This window comes from Lissotriton vulgaris, chromosome 7 (assembly GCF_964263255.1).
Source record: "Lissotriton vulgaris chromosome 7, aLisVul1.2, whole genome shotgun sequence".
Lineage (NCBI taxonomy): Eukaryota > Metazoa > Chordata > Amphibia > Caudata > Salamandridae > Lissotriton > Lissotriton vulgaris.
Genome location: NC_141695.1, coordinates 1,307,875,119 through 1,307,890,409, shown reverse-complemented (window position 1 = coordinate 1,307,890,409; position 15,291 = coordinate 1,307,875,119). Strand labels below are relative to the sequence as shown.

General features: G+C 45.4%; 1 protein-coding gene across 1 annotated transcript in view; it reads right to left on the bottom strand.

Annotated features, from left to right (window-relative positions):
* The window catches only part of LOC147703560 (zinc-binding protein A33-like), a 242,831-nt gene extending 228,493 nt beyond the window's left edge, over positions 1–14,338 (bottom strand). The window contains exon 1 of the mRNA XM_086928932.1: positions 13,874–14,338. Within this exon, the coding sequence (XP_086785058.1) occupies positions 13,874–14,338 (465 nt within the window). The remainder of the gene's footprint in view (positions 1–13,873) is intronic.
* Between the last annotated feature and the right edge of the window lie 953 nt (positions 14,339–15,291).

Sequence of the window (15,291 nt, the reverse complement as noted above, 5' to 3'; positions counted from 1 at the left end):
ATGTTACATTTGTCCAAATATAGTTCCTTTTCCCTTCCAATTGATTTATTGATGAGAGGACTACCTGTTCATAGGCTATAATTTCCTTGGGTATACTATGATTAGGGGGGACACATTTAGACTTATTTGCCAAGCCTGAAGGTTCTTAGGCGTACTGGATTCCACCCCTGGATGAAATGACGGATCCGGCCTCTGGCAGGGTGTCTATGTGTCAGATAGTACACACTAAAGAGGTTTTGTGCTGCAGTTGCTGAAGGAGCAGGGGACTGAGCTGCATATTGTTCTTGATGCTCTGGGTGTTGTCTTTGCAAACCATGGCCTCTGCCATGAAAGGGCAGGGAAGCTTCCTGAGCAAGCTGTAGAGTCTGCCATTGGCAGGAATGAAGGCCCCTAGCAAATCCTCACAGGGGTGAAATTGCTGATGAAATTGTTTGGTGGGTGCAGAGAAACCCAAGAAACGTGTTATGGCCCTACGCTCTTCAAAAAGTTCCAGGGCAGGATCCGCTTTTTCGACAGAAAAGCATATCAATTAGGGATGCATTGATAGCCCCAGAGACGCCCGAAGACCTAATTGAAGCATGATGCTGAAGCAACACGCTTGTGCCGATCACCGGACCTAAGCAATCAGTCATGTCAAAGCCAGAGCGGATCACAAACTGCATCACGCCCATCCTGGAGTTTTTGTGTTGAGGTGCATGGAGATAATCTGGAATTACTGGCAAAGGAGCCTTGTCCCTCAACACACAGGTGTCACAATCAAGGAGACAACTAGTGTCGGCAGAACGCAAAGCAAGTCTTGCAGAAGAGAATATACGCTAGCCAGAAGTTTCTATTCTTTTGACTCATGGTCTGGTGGAGTGGAAGGAAAGGTGTTAGCATTTACTTTGCTGGAATATAACTGAACCGCCAAACTCTCCAACGTGGGATGCTGTGTGAGAAAATCAGGGTTGCGTGGAGCTGGTTTAAAGTAACAAGCGACCTGCTTGCTACCAGGAAATTAACAGCATGGTTTTGCATCAGAGGGTATTTTTGATGGCCTCATTAAATGACTAGAGAAGTTCGGTAGATGCCTAGGTAGAGTAGAGAACCATTAGTGTTTATCTCCATAGTAGGAAGTTGTAAATCAAGAACTTATGCCAGACACTGCATAAGAACAGCTCAGCAAGCACTTTCCTCTGTTGCAGGGCTAGGACGAGAAACAAGACAAGAACCCACCAATAGAGCTCTGCAGGTCCTTCCGACAAAAAGGCGTGCCGAGACAACTGGTAAAATGTCAAAGATACGCTGAAAGGGCTTCCTAAAGGCCTCTACTTGAAGCAGCTTCGCCAACGGAAATGGATATTTGGGGTGCATTGGGACCAGGCTAGGAAATGGCTCATCAAGAGATCGGGAGAAAGACTGGGTGGTACTAGAAAAGGGACAATTCCACATTGATTTCTTTTGCATCTTTTTCATATACCTGAAGACTTTGACCACAATAAAGGCCTGCCACAGAACGACTTCAGAAGCAGGAACGGGACCTTCCTTTCAACTTCAACCAGTCACGGCATGGTGTCTTCCAATGTTTGGTGAATAAGAGTTTCATTTCATGGTCCCATATGGCCTTCGGATTCATTTATCCTCATTCATTTCAAGCCCTGGAGATTTCTTCTGACCCCAAGCACCACAGGCATGTCTTGTCAGGGTCTGTCACGGACATCTCTTTACAACATCCGTACATGGATTGAACCCTTTTGTCTAGGAAAGGGACATATTTCCCTAACAAAGTGGAAAAATTCTGACAATTTTTTTATTTTAGAAGTCTCAAAAAAGGCTACAGCGTAGTTCTGGATTCGCATCTGAAGGCATGGAAAGAAAGAAATTGACGTCAGTGTGCGTGAGTAGTGCTTATATGCGGCTCCACTCATCCATCTGGAGTAGAATGACATTTGGAAGGAGCAACACGACCACACCTACCTATTCGCAGGGTACTGCTTAAAAGTTTCCGATCCACTGTGACAGCAGTGCAATATTCATAATGTGAGGAATCTGTGATTAGAAGTTTCCATCAACAATCTGAGTTCAAGAGTCTGTGAAAATTTCACAAAGCCTTCTGGAATTGAATCCCGGTCATGGAGTTTAGTTGCAATTCACCTGCCTAGGTACAAAAGCTTCCATGATAGAAACATGCATGTTAATTTCACCACTATCAGGAACGCACTCCATCTATCTGGAAGACCAGAAGAAAACTACAAGAGAAGTTTGAAAAGATGCTCTTTTTCAGTCTTCTGCCAGAATACATCTTTTACATGTTTTGTACATGTCCCACCGGTCGATTACCTAAATGCGGCATCTCGATCTGCCCGTCACGGCTGAGGCCAAAGTTAAGTTCATCCTCAAAAAAAGGTGTTACCACAATGCCTCCATTGTCAAAGAGGCAGTTTATGGAGCCAGATCATTCTAGATTTCAACCGAAGCTAATAAAGAGCTACTGGCAGATATCAGACGCGCCCCCTCCCTGAACACTTTCAGGAAGACCCTCAAGACCTGCCGCTTCTGCTAAACAGATGTGCAGACAAATCTGGGGACCCCCCCGCGCCTTGAGACCCTCACGGATGAGTAGCGGGCTTAAAATGCTATGATTGATTGATTGATAAAGCATTAAGGACTTTCACTATAGCCTCCAGGATACCACAGCAGTGTATTGAGTTTTTTCACCAATGCGAGTGATATTGTAGAGGACGGAGGTGTCTGAAGAGAGTATGTGTGAGAGCATGTTTGTGGGTGACTTAGAGAGTGCAAGGGAATGAGAGCTTGTGTGGTCATTCAGTTCAGCAGGTGTGATGAAGTCACAAAGTGTGACATCACAGTGATAGTAAGGCTACTGGCAGTGAGATGATGTGACTGCTAGTGTGGCATACATGCACAGCTTGTTTTCTTGGAAACAGACATAAGTCAAAGGAACTTATTAAGCACACAAATCACCTGAAGGTCTTATGGCACTTGTGAAGAGTCCGTATAGGCTAGAAATCAGATCTGAACAACAATATTGATGGTTGAATAGCCACGTTTTTAGTTCCCTCCGAAAATGTGTGTGATCAGAGAAGGAAAGACGATGAGACAGAAGCTTATTCCAAAAGTCGAGGGCAAGAAAAGAAAAAGATCGACCACTGTTTCTTACAGTTCGAATTTGTTGCGGGGTGAAGAGATATTTTGTGCTAGATCTTAGGAGTCTACCTGGCTGATACCAGTTTCGTTTTTTAGCTAAATAACTAGGTCTGGTTCCGTGTATGCTCTTGTGGGTGAGACATAGAATTTTAAAAAGGCCTCTCTTTTTTACCAGAAGCCAGTGAAGAATACTCAGACTGGGGGCTGATAGGGCTCTTAATGGAAGGTTTAAAATGAGTCTGCAACCATGTTCTGCAAGATCTGAAGTTTTGAGGGTAGATCTTCATTTATGGAGGCTTATTATAAGGCAATAAGTCCCTGTACCAATGGTTTTCTGGATTCAATGGGAATCCATTTAAAGATTTTGCGTAATTTCCGCAAAATCCCATAGCAAGTGCCTATTACAAGATTTACATGATTTTTCATTGGCAACTTATTGTCAATCATTGTTCCGAGATTACGAACTGCTTGTTTAGGTGTGGCAGGGTATGCTCAGACGTGAGTACCTTGCTCACTTTGCCACTGGATTCAAGCAAGCCGGGCTGAAGACGGCTGGAATGCCAGAAACCGGTCCTCGGAAGCTTGTTTCCGGTCCAGGGAAGACATGGCTTGGCAGTTCGGGCTGGACTGTTCCCATGAGGCACAGGGTCAGACTGATTTGCATATAGCCATGTCTGAACTGGGGTGGCAGAGTGGGCTAAAGAACGGTGATGGATTAAACCCAGATCTTTTGACTGGGTGTGCGTGTTTGATTGATTCAGATGCTCCGTCCATCACCACCCCCTTTTGTACCGCTTTTGGCCGCCATAAGTGTGGCAGGGTATGCTCAGACGTGAGTCCCTTGCTCACTTTGCCACTGGATTCAAGCAAGCCGGGCTGAAGACGGCTGGAATGCCAGAAACCGGTCCTCGGAAGCTTGTTTCCGGTCCACGGAAGACATGGCTAGGCAGTTCGGGCTGGACTGTTCCCATGAGGCACTGGGTCAGACTGATTTGCATATAGCCATGTCTGTACTGGGGTGGCAGAGTGGGCTAAAGAACGGTGATGGATTAAACCCAGATCTTTTGACTGGGTGTGAGTGTTTGATTGATTCAGATGCTCCGTCCATCACCACCCCCTTTTGTACCGTGTTTAGGGGATGGGCATGAGCCCAACGCTTGGGGCCACCAATCGTTGGACTAGTACTCTTCGGACTCACCAAACAGGATAATCTCTGTCTGGCTGCCATTGACCTGTAAATTATTATTGCCTATCCAGTTGTTAATATGAATCATGCAATTTTTTTAATCAAGTCATTGTATCTATAGGGTTAGTGCCAAATGTGAGTAATAGCTGAGTGTCATCAGCATATGACACGGTTTCAAAGCCATAGAACCGGATTGCCCTGGCCAAAGGTGTTACATTGAGGTTGAAAAGCATTGGGCTCAGGATAGGGCCCTGGGGAACTCCTATGCTTACAGACCTACTACATGAGGCCAGGGTACCTATTTGTACTGTTGTTGGATGGTTCATTAGATAGTTCTTGAACCAGTCCAGGGCCTTTCCCTTGACTCCCACCTCTCTGCCTTAAACTTTACCTGCTGTGGCCATAACTGCTCAGGGTCCAAGACACTCTTTTGCTGAACGGTTCCCCCCGCCGCCGCTAGGAACATCGTGGCCGCTGAGCGGGGGGACCACAACCCCCAGGAACCTCCACGGCACGAGTCCGCCCACTGACGCGCCCGGAAGGTGCTTGAAAAGAACGTTGCTCCTTCGGTGGAGCGGGTCTGCCTTAAACTTTACCTGCTGTGGCCATAACTGCTCAGGGTCCAAGATCAGAATCTCGGCAGACGCTCTTTTGCTGAACGGTCCCCCCTGCCGCCGCTAGGAACATCGCGGCCGCTGAGCGGGGGGACCACAACCCCCAGGAACTTCCACGGCACGAGCCCGCCCACTGACGCGCCCGGAAGGCGCTTGAAAAGAACGTTGCTCCTCCCGCGTCGCGGGATGCGCGCGGGCAGTCGCTGGGCTGAGCCCGGGCAGAGGGCGGTCGTCTGTGGCCATCCGAGGACGATTGAGGCAGGGCTGGGCCCACTCCCTTTCCTTTCTTGGTCGGGACTGGTCGAACATTAACTCAGTAAGCTGTCACCTCTCTACTATTGACTTTGGTATCCCCTGTAATCGTTGCACTAGTCGCTTTACTGCTTTATATCACCTATTTAGCGGCTTAATTTGGTTAGATTTGAACTCTTGAACATTACGCCTCATGACCTTGCGCTTGTCTAAACGTAGATCTTCTTCAAGAGGAGGGTCAATCAGAGGAACTCTGGACAAATTCATCACTAGGGCCACCTCAGTACTAGAAAAATAAATTGTATTGGCTGAGCGACGCTTGTCCGTTGAACTTCTCAAAAACAAGCGTTCATCTCTGGGTTCACTACAACTAGTTACTTCACCATACGCCAGTAAACAAATAGAAATTGAGGGGCATGACATATCTAGTGATGCTAGTACTCCACTCCTCCTGCAAGATAGAACTCCTCCAAATGACATATATAGCGAGTTAAATACAGACGCTTCAGCCTCTCTCTAACTCGTTATTAGTGGTGGAAGCGCCAGTAGAGAAGCTCCCACCCTTAGTAGAGATTCCCCAAAAAGAGCCAAAGTTCCCCAAGAATAACATACGAGTCCAAGGCCCACCATTGAAAAGAAGAAGAAAGGGCGGGAGTGGACCTCAAAATAATCATAATAACCAAAACAATCATGGCAAACCTGCTAATGGCCTCTTAAATAATGCAATTATGACTCCTAGCTTAGTTACACCACAACAACATCTAATAAAAGAAACACCTAGTAACGATCAAATGGGAAACATCGAACAATTACTTAGATCACTCTTATTGCCTCTTATTGAGAGAATGAAGAGAATAGCGCAGCAACTGGGGACCTTGGAAATAGCAATTGAAAAAAATACTGGGTTAATTAAAGATCTATCAAAGACCAGTGCAGTACCCCTAATTACTGCACCACCATTAAAATCGACTGTACATAAGGAACCAAAAACAAATAAGTCAATTAACCTACAACCTAATAAACCTCCTTCTCCAAAAACACTGAGGCAGAAGGAACATACTGAAATAGGGACTAAGGAGGCAAAGGTGGGAGGGTATCCCCATGCCCCAGGAAATCCCTTGAAATCTCCAGCTCGTGAAAATCTAGTTGGAGTAAAAAAGTCTAAGAGGTTACAAGTAGATTTACCACCAGAAGCGGTCCCATTTGTGGTGGTACACACAGGAGTCCCAGTATTAGAGGACGGGAAAATAGAAGGTTACTATCAGTTAAAAAACAAAGTTATATACTGGCTGCGACAGAACCGACCGCTCCCCCCAAATATGAATGGGGAAATCCTACATGTACGGCGACTCCCCTGGGAGGGCCATAGACCGAAAGAAACTCAGAGTGACATCATCATTATTAACTTCAGAGATCACAGGGCAGTTACATACATCACAGATATGCTCTCAGAAACTGGAAGTAGTGGTATAATTCCATACGATCTGACCTACTTCTATCCCCGACCCCTGTTGACAAATATAACAAATTCCTGGGCTTCATCCCGACATCAGAATGAACGACCTAATTTCTCTATCCCTGTCCACAATCGCTTTGCCGTTTTCTCGGCCATGGAGGGAGTGGATTGACTTCATTTTCCGAGCGCAGCGAAGGGGATCGTGGACAGAAAACAAAGTGAAACACTCACGAGTAGTGATTTAAATCCATGTTCTAACTTTCCTGAAACACTTCCCCACTCTATACAGGCCCAAGTTATAGGCATAGAGTCTCTGGATAAGGCCATTGGGATAAATTTAGTCCATCCTCTTCCCGGGCCACCAGCGGATCTGAATCCTAAATTAACTGCCAAATCCGCAATAGATACAGTAGGATGTATGAGGAATGGAAGCAAACCCCATATCACTGCTTTATTTTGGAATATAGCAGGCCAACGTTCAAAGCTAACAAATGATGTATGGAATGGTTTTATCCATAAGTTTGAAATATTATGTTTTCAGGAGACCTGGTCTCCTGACTAGATTCTTATAGAAGGGTACAAAACTTATTTTTCACCTGCCCAACCTTCAACATCGGGCCGAGCTAAGGGAGGACTAACTACTTATATATCAAACCTAGTTATTGTAAATGAAATAATCCCAATTAAACTGGAGGCCAATTTTCAGGTTCCTAGTTTAACTTTAAATAAAAGCGATACCTTCCTATAGTAAACTTCAATAATAATCTCCCTGATGGAGATGCAGTGACCCTGGTATCCCTGATTCGTTCCTTACTAATTTCGAAAACAAGGAAGTCAGCTAAAGAGGTGACTATTATTTGGGGGGGGGGGGGGGGATTTTAACTTGGGCCCAGGCGCAGTTAGCAATCGTAACACCTGCGGTATCCTCGATGAGAGAGATAACCCCATTCCACATTTTAGACACTCAACCCTAGGTAGTTCCCTAAATGAAATTATGTTTGAATTAGGCCTGGTACAGGCAAACAAATTGGACAACGTAGATATACCAATGGCTCCCACATTTCACGGGAGAGGGCTTCAAACCACCATAGATTATATCCTTGTCTCCAACGGAGAAAGGGATATAGATATTATTTACCATACACGCAATCGCACTGAGTGACCACTGTCCACTCAGCAATACGTTGCCCCTGTCCCATAATCCTAAAAGTAGTCTCGGTACTATCTGGGCACAAAACAACATGTCACTTAATAGGCTAAATGGATATGCGTTAAAGTGGGGAAAAGTAGACCCTATAGCAATCACCAAGTCAGTGATATTAAAGGCCCTCCCCTCCATTTTGAACTGTCTAGCACCAGACACACCGGATGCAGAAGTTATTTCAAATTTTGGTATGATAATAAACGCTATTAATAAAGCCCTTTGGGTAGAAGTCAAACACCAATCAAAGAAGAGGAAGGGATGGTTTAACCATGAGTGTACGGTTGCCTACTCAAACTTAAAATCTGCTCTAAGGAAACCAGTTAGGATCCCTCACGAGATAATAAGTCTAAGGAAATATATAATACTGCACTAAAGGTTAGGAAAGCAGAGTTAAAGCAAAAACTCTGGGACCAACTCCACGAAAGCTGCACTCACAAAAACAGTGCAGCTTTCTGGCTAGTGGTCAAGTCCGCTTTTCTAGTTCATAATACTAACTCCCCAAAATTAGAGGTGGCAATAGATGAAAAGGACTGGGTCCACCACTTTTCTAGGATCTTTGCGATTTATATAGGGGATGTTAACATACAGGAACCTGATGCTGGAGTTCAGTTAGACACCCCCTATCCCATTGACCTAGAGTTCTCAATGGACCAGGTAGCTCTCGCTTTGAGAGCAAGTAAAAATGGGAAGGCGCCGGGTCCAGACGGTGTACCCATTGATCTTTTCAAAGCCCAGATGGACCTCTGGACCCCCCCTCCTAACTAGAGTCCTGAACGCTTCATGTGCAACAGGCCTCATGGAGTCATGGTGCAAATCCATACTGGTCCCTATTTTTAAAAAAGGGGATCGGGGGTCGGTAACCTGTTATCGTCCAATCTCCCTACTAGACTCTCTTGGTAAAGTGGCGGGTCGAGTTATTCTTGAGTGCCTGCAGGATTGGGCGGACGATGGAAGGATTATTTCAGACCTCCAGTACGGGTTCCGAAAGGGATTAGGGTCTATTGACCAAGCCTTAAATTTGTCACTTTTGATAGTTAAGTATGTTCACATAAAAAAAGGAGACCTTTACATGGTATACGTGGACTTATCGTCCGCGTTCGATTGTGTGTCCCATTCCAAACTTTGGTCCCTTTTGTTGGACATGGGGGTACCATTGAACCTGGTCAAGTTCTTGAGGGAACTCTATTCAAACGCGACAGCAAGGGTGCGTTTCGGGCTGGGAGGAGAGTTAACAGCGGAGGTTGCCGTAGAGAAAGGGGTTAGGCAAGGCTGCGTCCTGGCCCCCTTCCTCTTAACATTATATACTAATGGATTGGAGAGGGAGATGATCAAGGGGTGCCAGGACCTTCCAGCAGTAACCGCCCAATTCCCGCGTTACTCTACGCAGACGACGCAGTAATACTAGCCCGTACCCCCTTGAACTTCAAAAGGGATTGAATAGATATTCCACATTTATGGCAGGCCTTGACCTCAATATTAATATCAGTAAAACCTTTGTTATGAGGGCAGGCACTGGTCATAAAAGTAAAATGAGGGGTATTTTTTTGAAGCAGGAAAAACTAGCGTCCACACAGAAATACCCATATCTGGGCATAATGATAGACCATAAACTATCCTGGAAACCGGCTATAGAAACTAGGAAACTCCTTTTCATATGAACCATTACTTTTCTAGGAAGTTGGGTAAGAGAGCTCCCCCAGAACTTATCAAGATTTACAAAGCAAAATGCCTTTCTGTGGCATTGTATGGGGCGGGTCTTTGGGGTTTTGCAGCCACGGATAGCATACAGAGGGTGGAAAACACCTTTTTGAGGTACCTTCTCTCAGTCCCGAAGAGCACGAGCACTTTTTCCTGTCACATGGAGCTGGGACTTTCCCATGTGACGGATATAGCAAAGGCTGAACCTCTCTTACTGTGGCGTCGAATTTAGACTTCGGAAAAGGCAACCTTTACACAGTCAATAATCTCTGATTGCATAGCCATGGAGAATGCTCATAATTCCAGGTGGCTGTTGTATGTGAAAAGGTTCTTTCACGATCTAGGCAGGGAAAAATGTTTTTATGACCCCCCCTTAATCCGTGAATTTCCAAGGAAGGTTCTACAGGCGAAATGTCTCGCACTCCTCGAAGAACTGAGACTGATGAGTGAGGTCACAAAACCGTCAGTTATACATAGCTTGTTGACCCAAACGACAGTCGCCATCCAGCCCTACATTACCTATAACACCACTAGTTATGATCGTTTTCTTTTGGTTAGGTTTAGGATGAACCTTTTCCATCGAATGGTTGCGTTCCCAATTCGAAATAACTGGGCTAAAGAACTCCCGTACTGTCCATGTGATGACACCTCTACACAGTCCACTCTGCACACCATCCTCTTTTGCAAGTTTTATAAAGATTTTAGGAAAAAATGGCTTAATCCACTGTTAAAGCAAACAGGCCACAGAACCTGTCGCCCGGCCTTTCTTTTCTTACAGCTCCTGGAGGGTGAACGGCTGGTTCTTACAATAGTTAATTTCTTGAAGTCTATTGTCCGACATCGAATGAACTTAGATTGAATTTACCCACCTAGGGGTCATTGCAATTTTAATCATAAAAGGCGGTTAGCTTGCCCCATAATGTCATAAATTTGTAGTTTTATTTTTATCTTTTTGTGGATGCTGCTAAGTGTTTCAATAAAGCGACTGCAAGTTGCAAAGTAAAATGTTTTTATTTTTAAAATAGAAAGTTGCTTAAGCAATGTTTTTAATCGTATAATGATGTCGTAACCTTTGAAGGTATATTTTCATAACACCATTTCCCTTTCAAATGACTTGAGGTTATATATAACGCACTTTAGGGATTGACACGTCTGTCCTTGGCTCCCCTTTTAAATTGTAAATATTGCATGTTTATCTTAAAGTATCCTTTTCTATTGTAAAGAAATGTTTTATTGTATGCTTTTATGATTTTGCAACTTAAAATCGAATAATGCTTAATTGATTGACTGACTGACTCCCAACTCTCAAAGCTGTTGTTCTAGAATGCAGTGGGAGATGGTGTCGAAAGCGGCTGCAGATCCAAAAGGACCAGCATGGCTGATTCCCTGTTGTCCAGGGCCAGCCTGATATTATCAACTACCTCTACCACTGCTGTTTCTGTATTATGTGCCACCCTAAACCCTGACTGTGATGGGTCTAGAAGTCTGTGGTTTTCCAAATGGGCGGTAAGCTGTTTATTAACCAAGGACTCAAGTACCTTTCCAAAGTATGGCAGCAGCGAGATAGGACGGTAGTTGGTTGGTACCTTTGGGTCTGAGGCGGGCTTTTTTAGAAATTGGCTTAACTTGTGCTGCTTTGCATCCATTGGGGATCGTGGCCTGATCTAGTGACATGTTGAATATCTCTGTAAGTTTAATTATGAGAAGAGGGGCTATGTTTGTGCAGGAAGAGGGAGAGGGTCTGCTGGGGAACCTGATTTAATATTGGCTAGGGCTACGGAGACTTCTTATTAAGTGACTGCTTTAAATTCCAATAGCAAAGGCAAGGTAGAATGCCTATTAATGGCTAGATGAGAGTCTATATTATTAATGTTGTGATGAGGGAAAGACCTATATAAATATCTTTAACCTTTTCAGCAAAGAAGGAGGACAGTGTATCTACCCATTCTTGCGTGGGGATGTAAATGTGCTGGTAAGTGTGAGGACTGGTAAACTCCTTCAGTATTTTATACAGCTCTTTATTGGAGTTTAGGGCTTTGTTGATCTTATTAGTCGAATACAGCTTTTTGGCCTGTTTGATGTTATTTAAATAGATGCGATGAGTCTGGTTACATTTTAAACGATCCTCATTTCTCTTTGCTTCCCCCCATTGACGTTCAGCAGTCTTGGTGGATAGTTTGACAATTTTTAATGCGGAAGTAAACCAGGGTGACGCTTTGGCCTTAACCTTAACAAAGGTGCCACTTTGTTTAGGGTCAGTGTGATTGCATCTTTAAAGGATGTTGCTACCTAGTCTATATTCTCTGTATGGGAAACAGACTGGCAGTTAAAATGAGCTGAGAATGTTGCTCGAGTAACTTTATGCCATGGCCTGATCCAGGTAAATTCATTATTAGGGCGATTGTTTAACCCCTTCCATGCGGGGCTGTTTCCCCCGCTGTGCTGAGGGGCGGGCGCGCACAGCGCCCCGGTGCTCATGACTAGGTCAGCTCGTCATGAGCCACGGCGCTCTGGTGCTGATGACGAGCTACCACGCCCGTTCCAATGGAACGCTCAGCACAGCAGGGAAATCAGCCCAGCATGCGAGAGCTCCATTTAACGGGCGCGGTCATTACGAGCTCAGCTCGTCATGAGCACTGGAGCGCCGTGGCTGATGACGAGCGGACCTCGTCATGAGCACTCAAGGTGTTAAGGTACCTAAGGGTAAACAACATGTTAATAGATTGTGGTCGGACCAGAGTAGGGGTGAAGATTGCTTTACTTTACATTTAGTTGTATTAGTAAACAACATATCCAGGGTGTCGCCAGCCTGATGAGTGGGACCCACCACCATCTGGACCAGACCTAACGTCTCCAGGGTCGTTACCAATTCATTAGTGTCGTTGTCTGATACTAACTCTGCATGGTAATTAAAATCGCCAATTAGGATAAAATTATCTGCAGCTAATACATGAGGGACGATTAGTTGAAGTAGATGATTTACAATGTTAGTTTTTTGACATGGGGGTCTAAAGACTAGGGCCCCTCTCCATGTTCCGGTTGATTGAGTCACAATTTTAAAAATGAGTACCTCTGCTTAATCAGTAATACAAGAGTCTTACGCAATAATTTCCAATTTGTCATTGTAGGCCACTGCTATCCCTCCAACTCTGCTAACAGCTCTATCTAGCCTATTTAAGTGGTATTGAGAAGGAAATGCAGTAGCAACCTCGGGGGAAGCCTGCTCATGGAGCCATGTTTCTGTTATAAAACAAATGTCTGGTTTTTCAGAATCCAAAAGACTCCATAATTCCAGTGCATGTTTGGGGATTGACTGGGCATTGAGATAGAGCCCTTTTCATTGTTTGGAGGTATCAGAGGGCTTCCCAGTTATGTTTACTTGAGGAGTGGAGGAGGTCATGGGTTCACTGAAAATAATTTAGGTGCAAGCAGCAGGAGAGACGATTTGCGCCTCAATATCGGATAGTGTTTTAGGTTTAAAAGTGATAGGAGGTTTATTTACTAATTTTAGCTCTTGACTGGAGTAATGCCGTGTGGCCATAGTTAGATTAGACCAGGCTTAGTTTCCTTACCTATCAAAAGCTTTAATAAAACGGGCAGGGGTCCTGTCGGCTGACGGCGGACTGGCGCAGATTGGCTTACCTTTGGCATGCCGCTGTATGAGTCCGCTGCGCATCCGCGCCCCTTCCTGCTTTAAATAGGCAGGAGGGGAGGAAGTGTGGAACCACTAGATCGCAGACCTAGCCGGCAAACCGGAAGTTGAAAAATGAGGCCACAAGTCCCTCCGAACAAACGCGCATAAGTACCAAGGAAAGTACTTGCCAGTCCAGGGTGTGTGCAATGAAATTAGGTATGAGCTTGGAGCTTTCTTCTGCATATGTCGAATACACCCTTATCTCGAGGAATGGCGATGTGAAATCAGATAAGGAGATGATATGTGCAGATTGACTTTTTAGGTATGTGTCTTGGTATTTTTATGATTTAGTTGAGTGTTGCTCCTTGAGTTCTCAGTTTCTCGATCTATTAATGAGAGGTGATTTTCCCTTCCCTCAGTGTGTATTGTGGTGGAGAAGGATGATGTGTAGATTATTTGCTTTCCTCAGTATATATCTGTCATTACATTCAGCTCAACACAAATGTGTCACGTTAGAAGGAGGTCCTGGGGGTTGCCGAACCACAGAAGACACAACTGACAAAAACTGCTCCTGGTGCAGCATCTTATGCCTAACAAACTAAACCTGTAAGCAAACTATCTTTTTGTAAATGCCTGCCTTGTACCTTGAGACGAGGTCTCTGACCCACAACTGTACACTTACCCTATACATACTCCCTGCGTCTTGGATGGGCAGGAAGCTGTGGTTGGCGTGCTTGAGCGCATACCGGCAGATGACACAAGCCAGGACTCCATCGTCCTTACAAAAAAGCTTCAGTTTCTCTTGGTGGACCTTACACTGCTCCTTGCTGCACTGCTCTCCACACACTTTCCCGTCTACGATTGCCCCGCTCACTCTTTCCACCAGGTTGGCAAGAGCCGCAATTGGAGTGTAGCGTCCGGATTCGAACTCTGCTCTGCAGATTGGACAGGAGCAGCTCCCCTCGCCTTCACAGGAGCCATCGATGCAGGCGCGGCAGAAGTTATGTCCACACTGCAGGATGACGGGGTCCCGGAAGAGCTCCAGGCAGACGGAGCACGTCAGCTCCTCGGTGAGGTCATCGACGTGGACGGTAGAGCCCACAGCAAGACCCTTTTGTGGTTCCCTTGCTTCCTCGGCTTCTTCCATTGCTACAAGAATGCAACAGAACTAAGTATATGACAAAAGCAGCGGTGTTATAAAAGCAAATAATTAAATAACGCAGAAAACTCAGTGCTCATTCTCAGATTTCGTTAAACATTCCAGTTTTAATGAAATACTTCAACACAGTGGGGCAGCCACCAGAATGAGGAATCGTTCAACATATAGGGCCAAAGGAGTGGCAGCCATTAAACCACGCACATCTACTTTTTTTTGGTCAATCAAATTAAATTGAACTCAGTATTTATGTCTTAATTTAACTGAAATGCAGGCTGGTAAAAAGACCAAAGGAAATGATGGACGGAGCGTTGACAATACAAGCACTCACCCCCAGTCAACTGATCTGAGTTTAATCCATCACCATTCTTTAGCCACTCTGCCACCCCAGTTCAGACATGGCCATATGCAAATCAGTCTGACCCTGTGCCTCATGGGAACAGTCCAGCCCGAACTGCCAAGCCATGCCTTCCCTCGACAGGAAACAAGCTACCGAGGACCGGTTTCAGGCATTTCAGCCTTCTTCAGCCCTGCTTGCTTGAATCCAGTGGCAAAGTGAGCAAGGGACTCACGTCTGTGCATACCCTGCCAACGTATGGCGAACCGGTCCTCGGTAGCTTGTTTCCGTTCCAGGGAAGGCATGGCTTGGCAGTTCGGGCTGGACTGTTCCCATGAGGCACAGGGTCAGACTGATTTGCATATGGCCATGTCTGAACTGGGGTGCAGAGTGGGCTAAAGAACGGTGATGGATTAAACCCAGATCAGTTGACTGGGGCCGAGTGCTTGTATTGTCAACGCTCCGTCCATCATTTCCTTTGGTTTTTCTCTGTTCGCCATAAGTTGGCAGGGTATGCTCAGACGTGAGTCCCTTGCTCACTTTGCCACTGGATTCATACAAACCGGGCTGAAGTCAGCTGAAATGCCAGAAACCGGTCCTCGGTAGC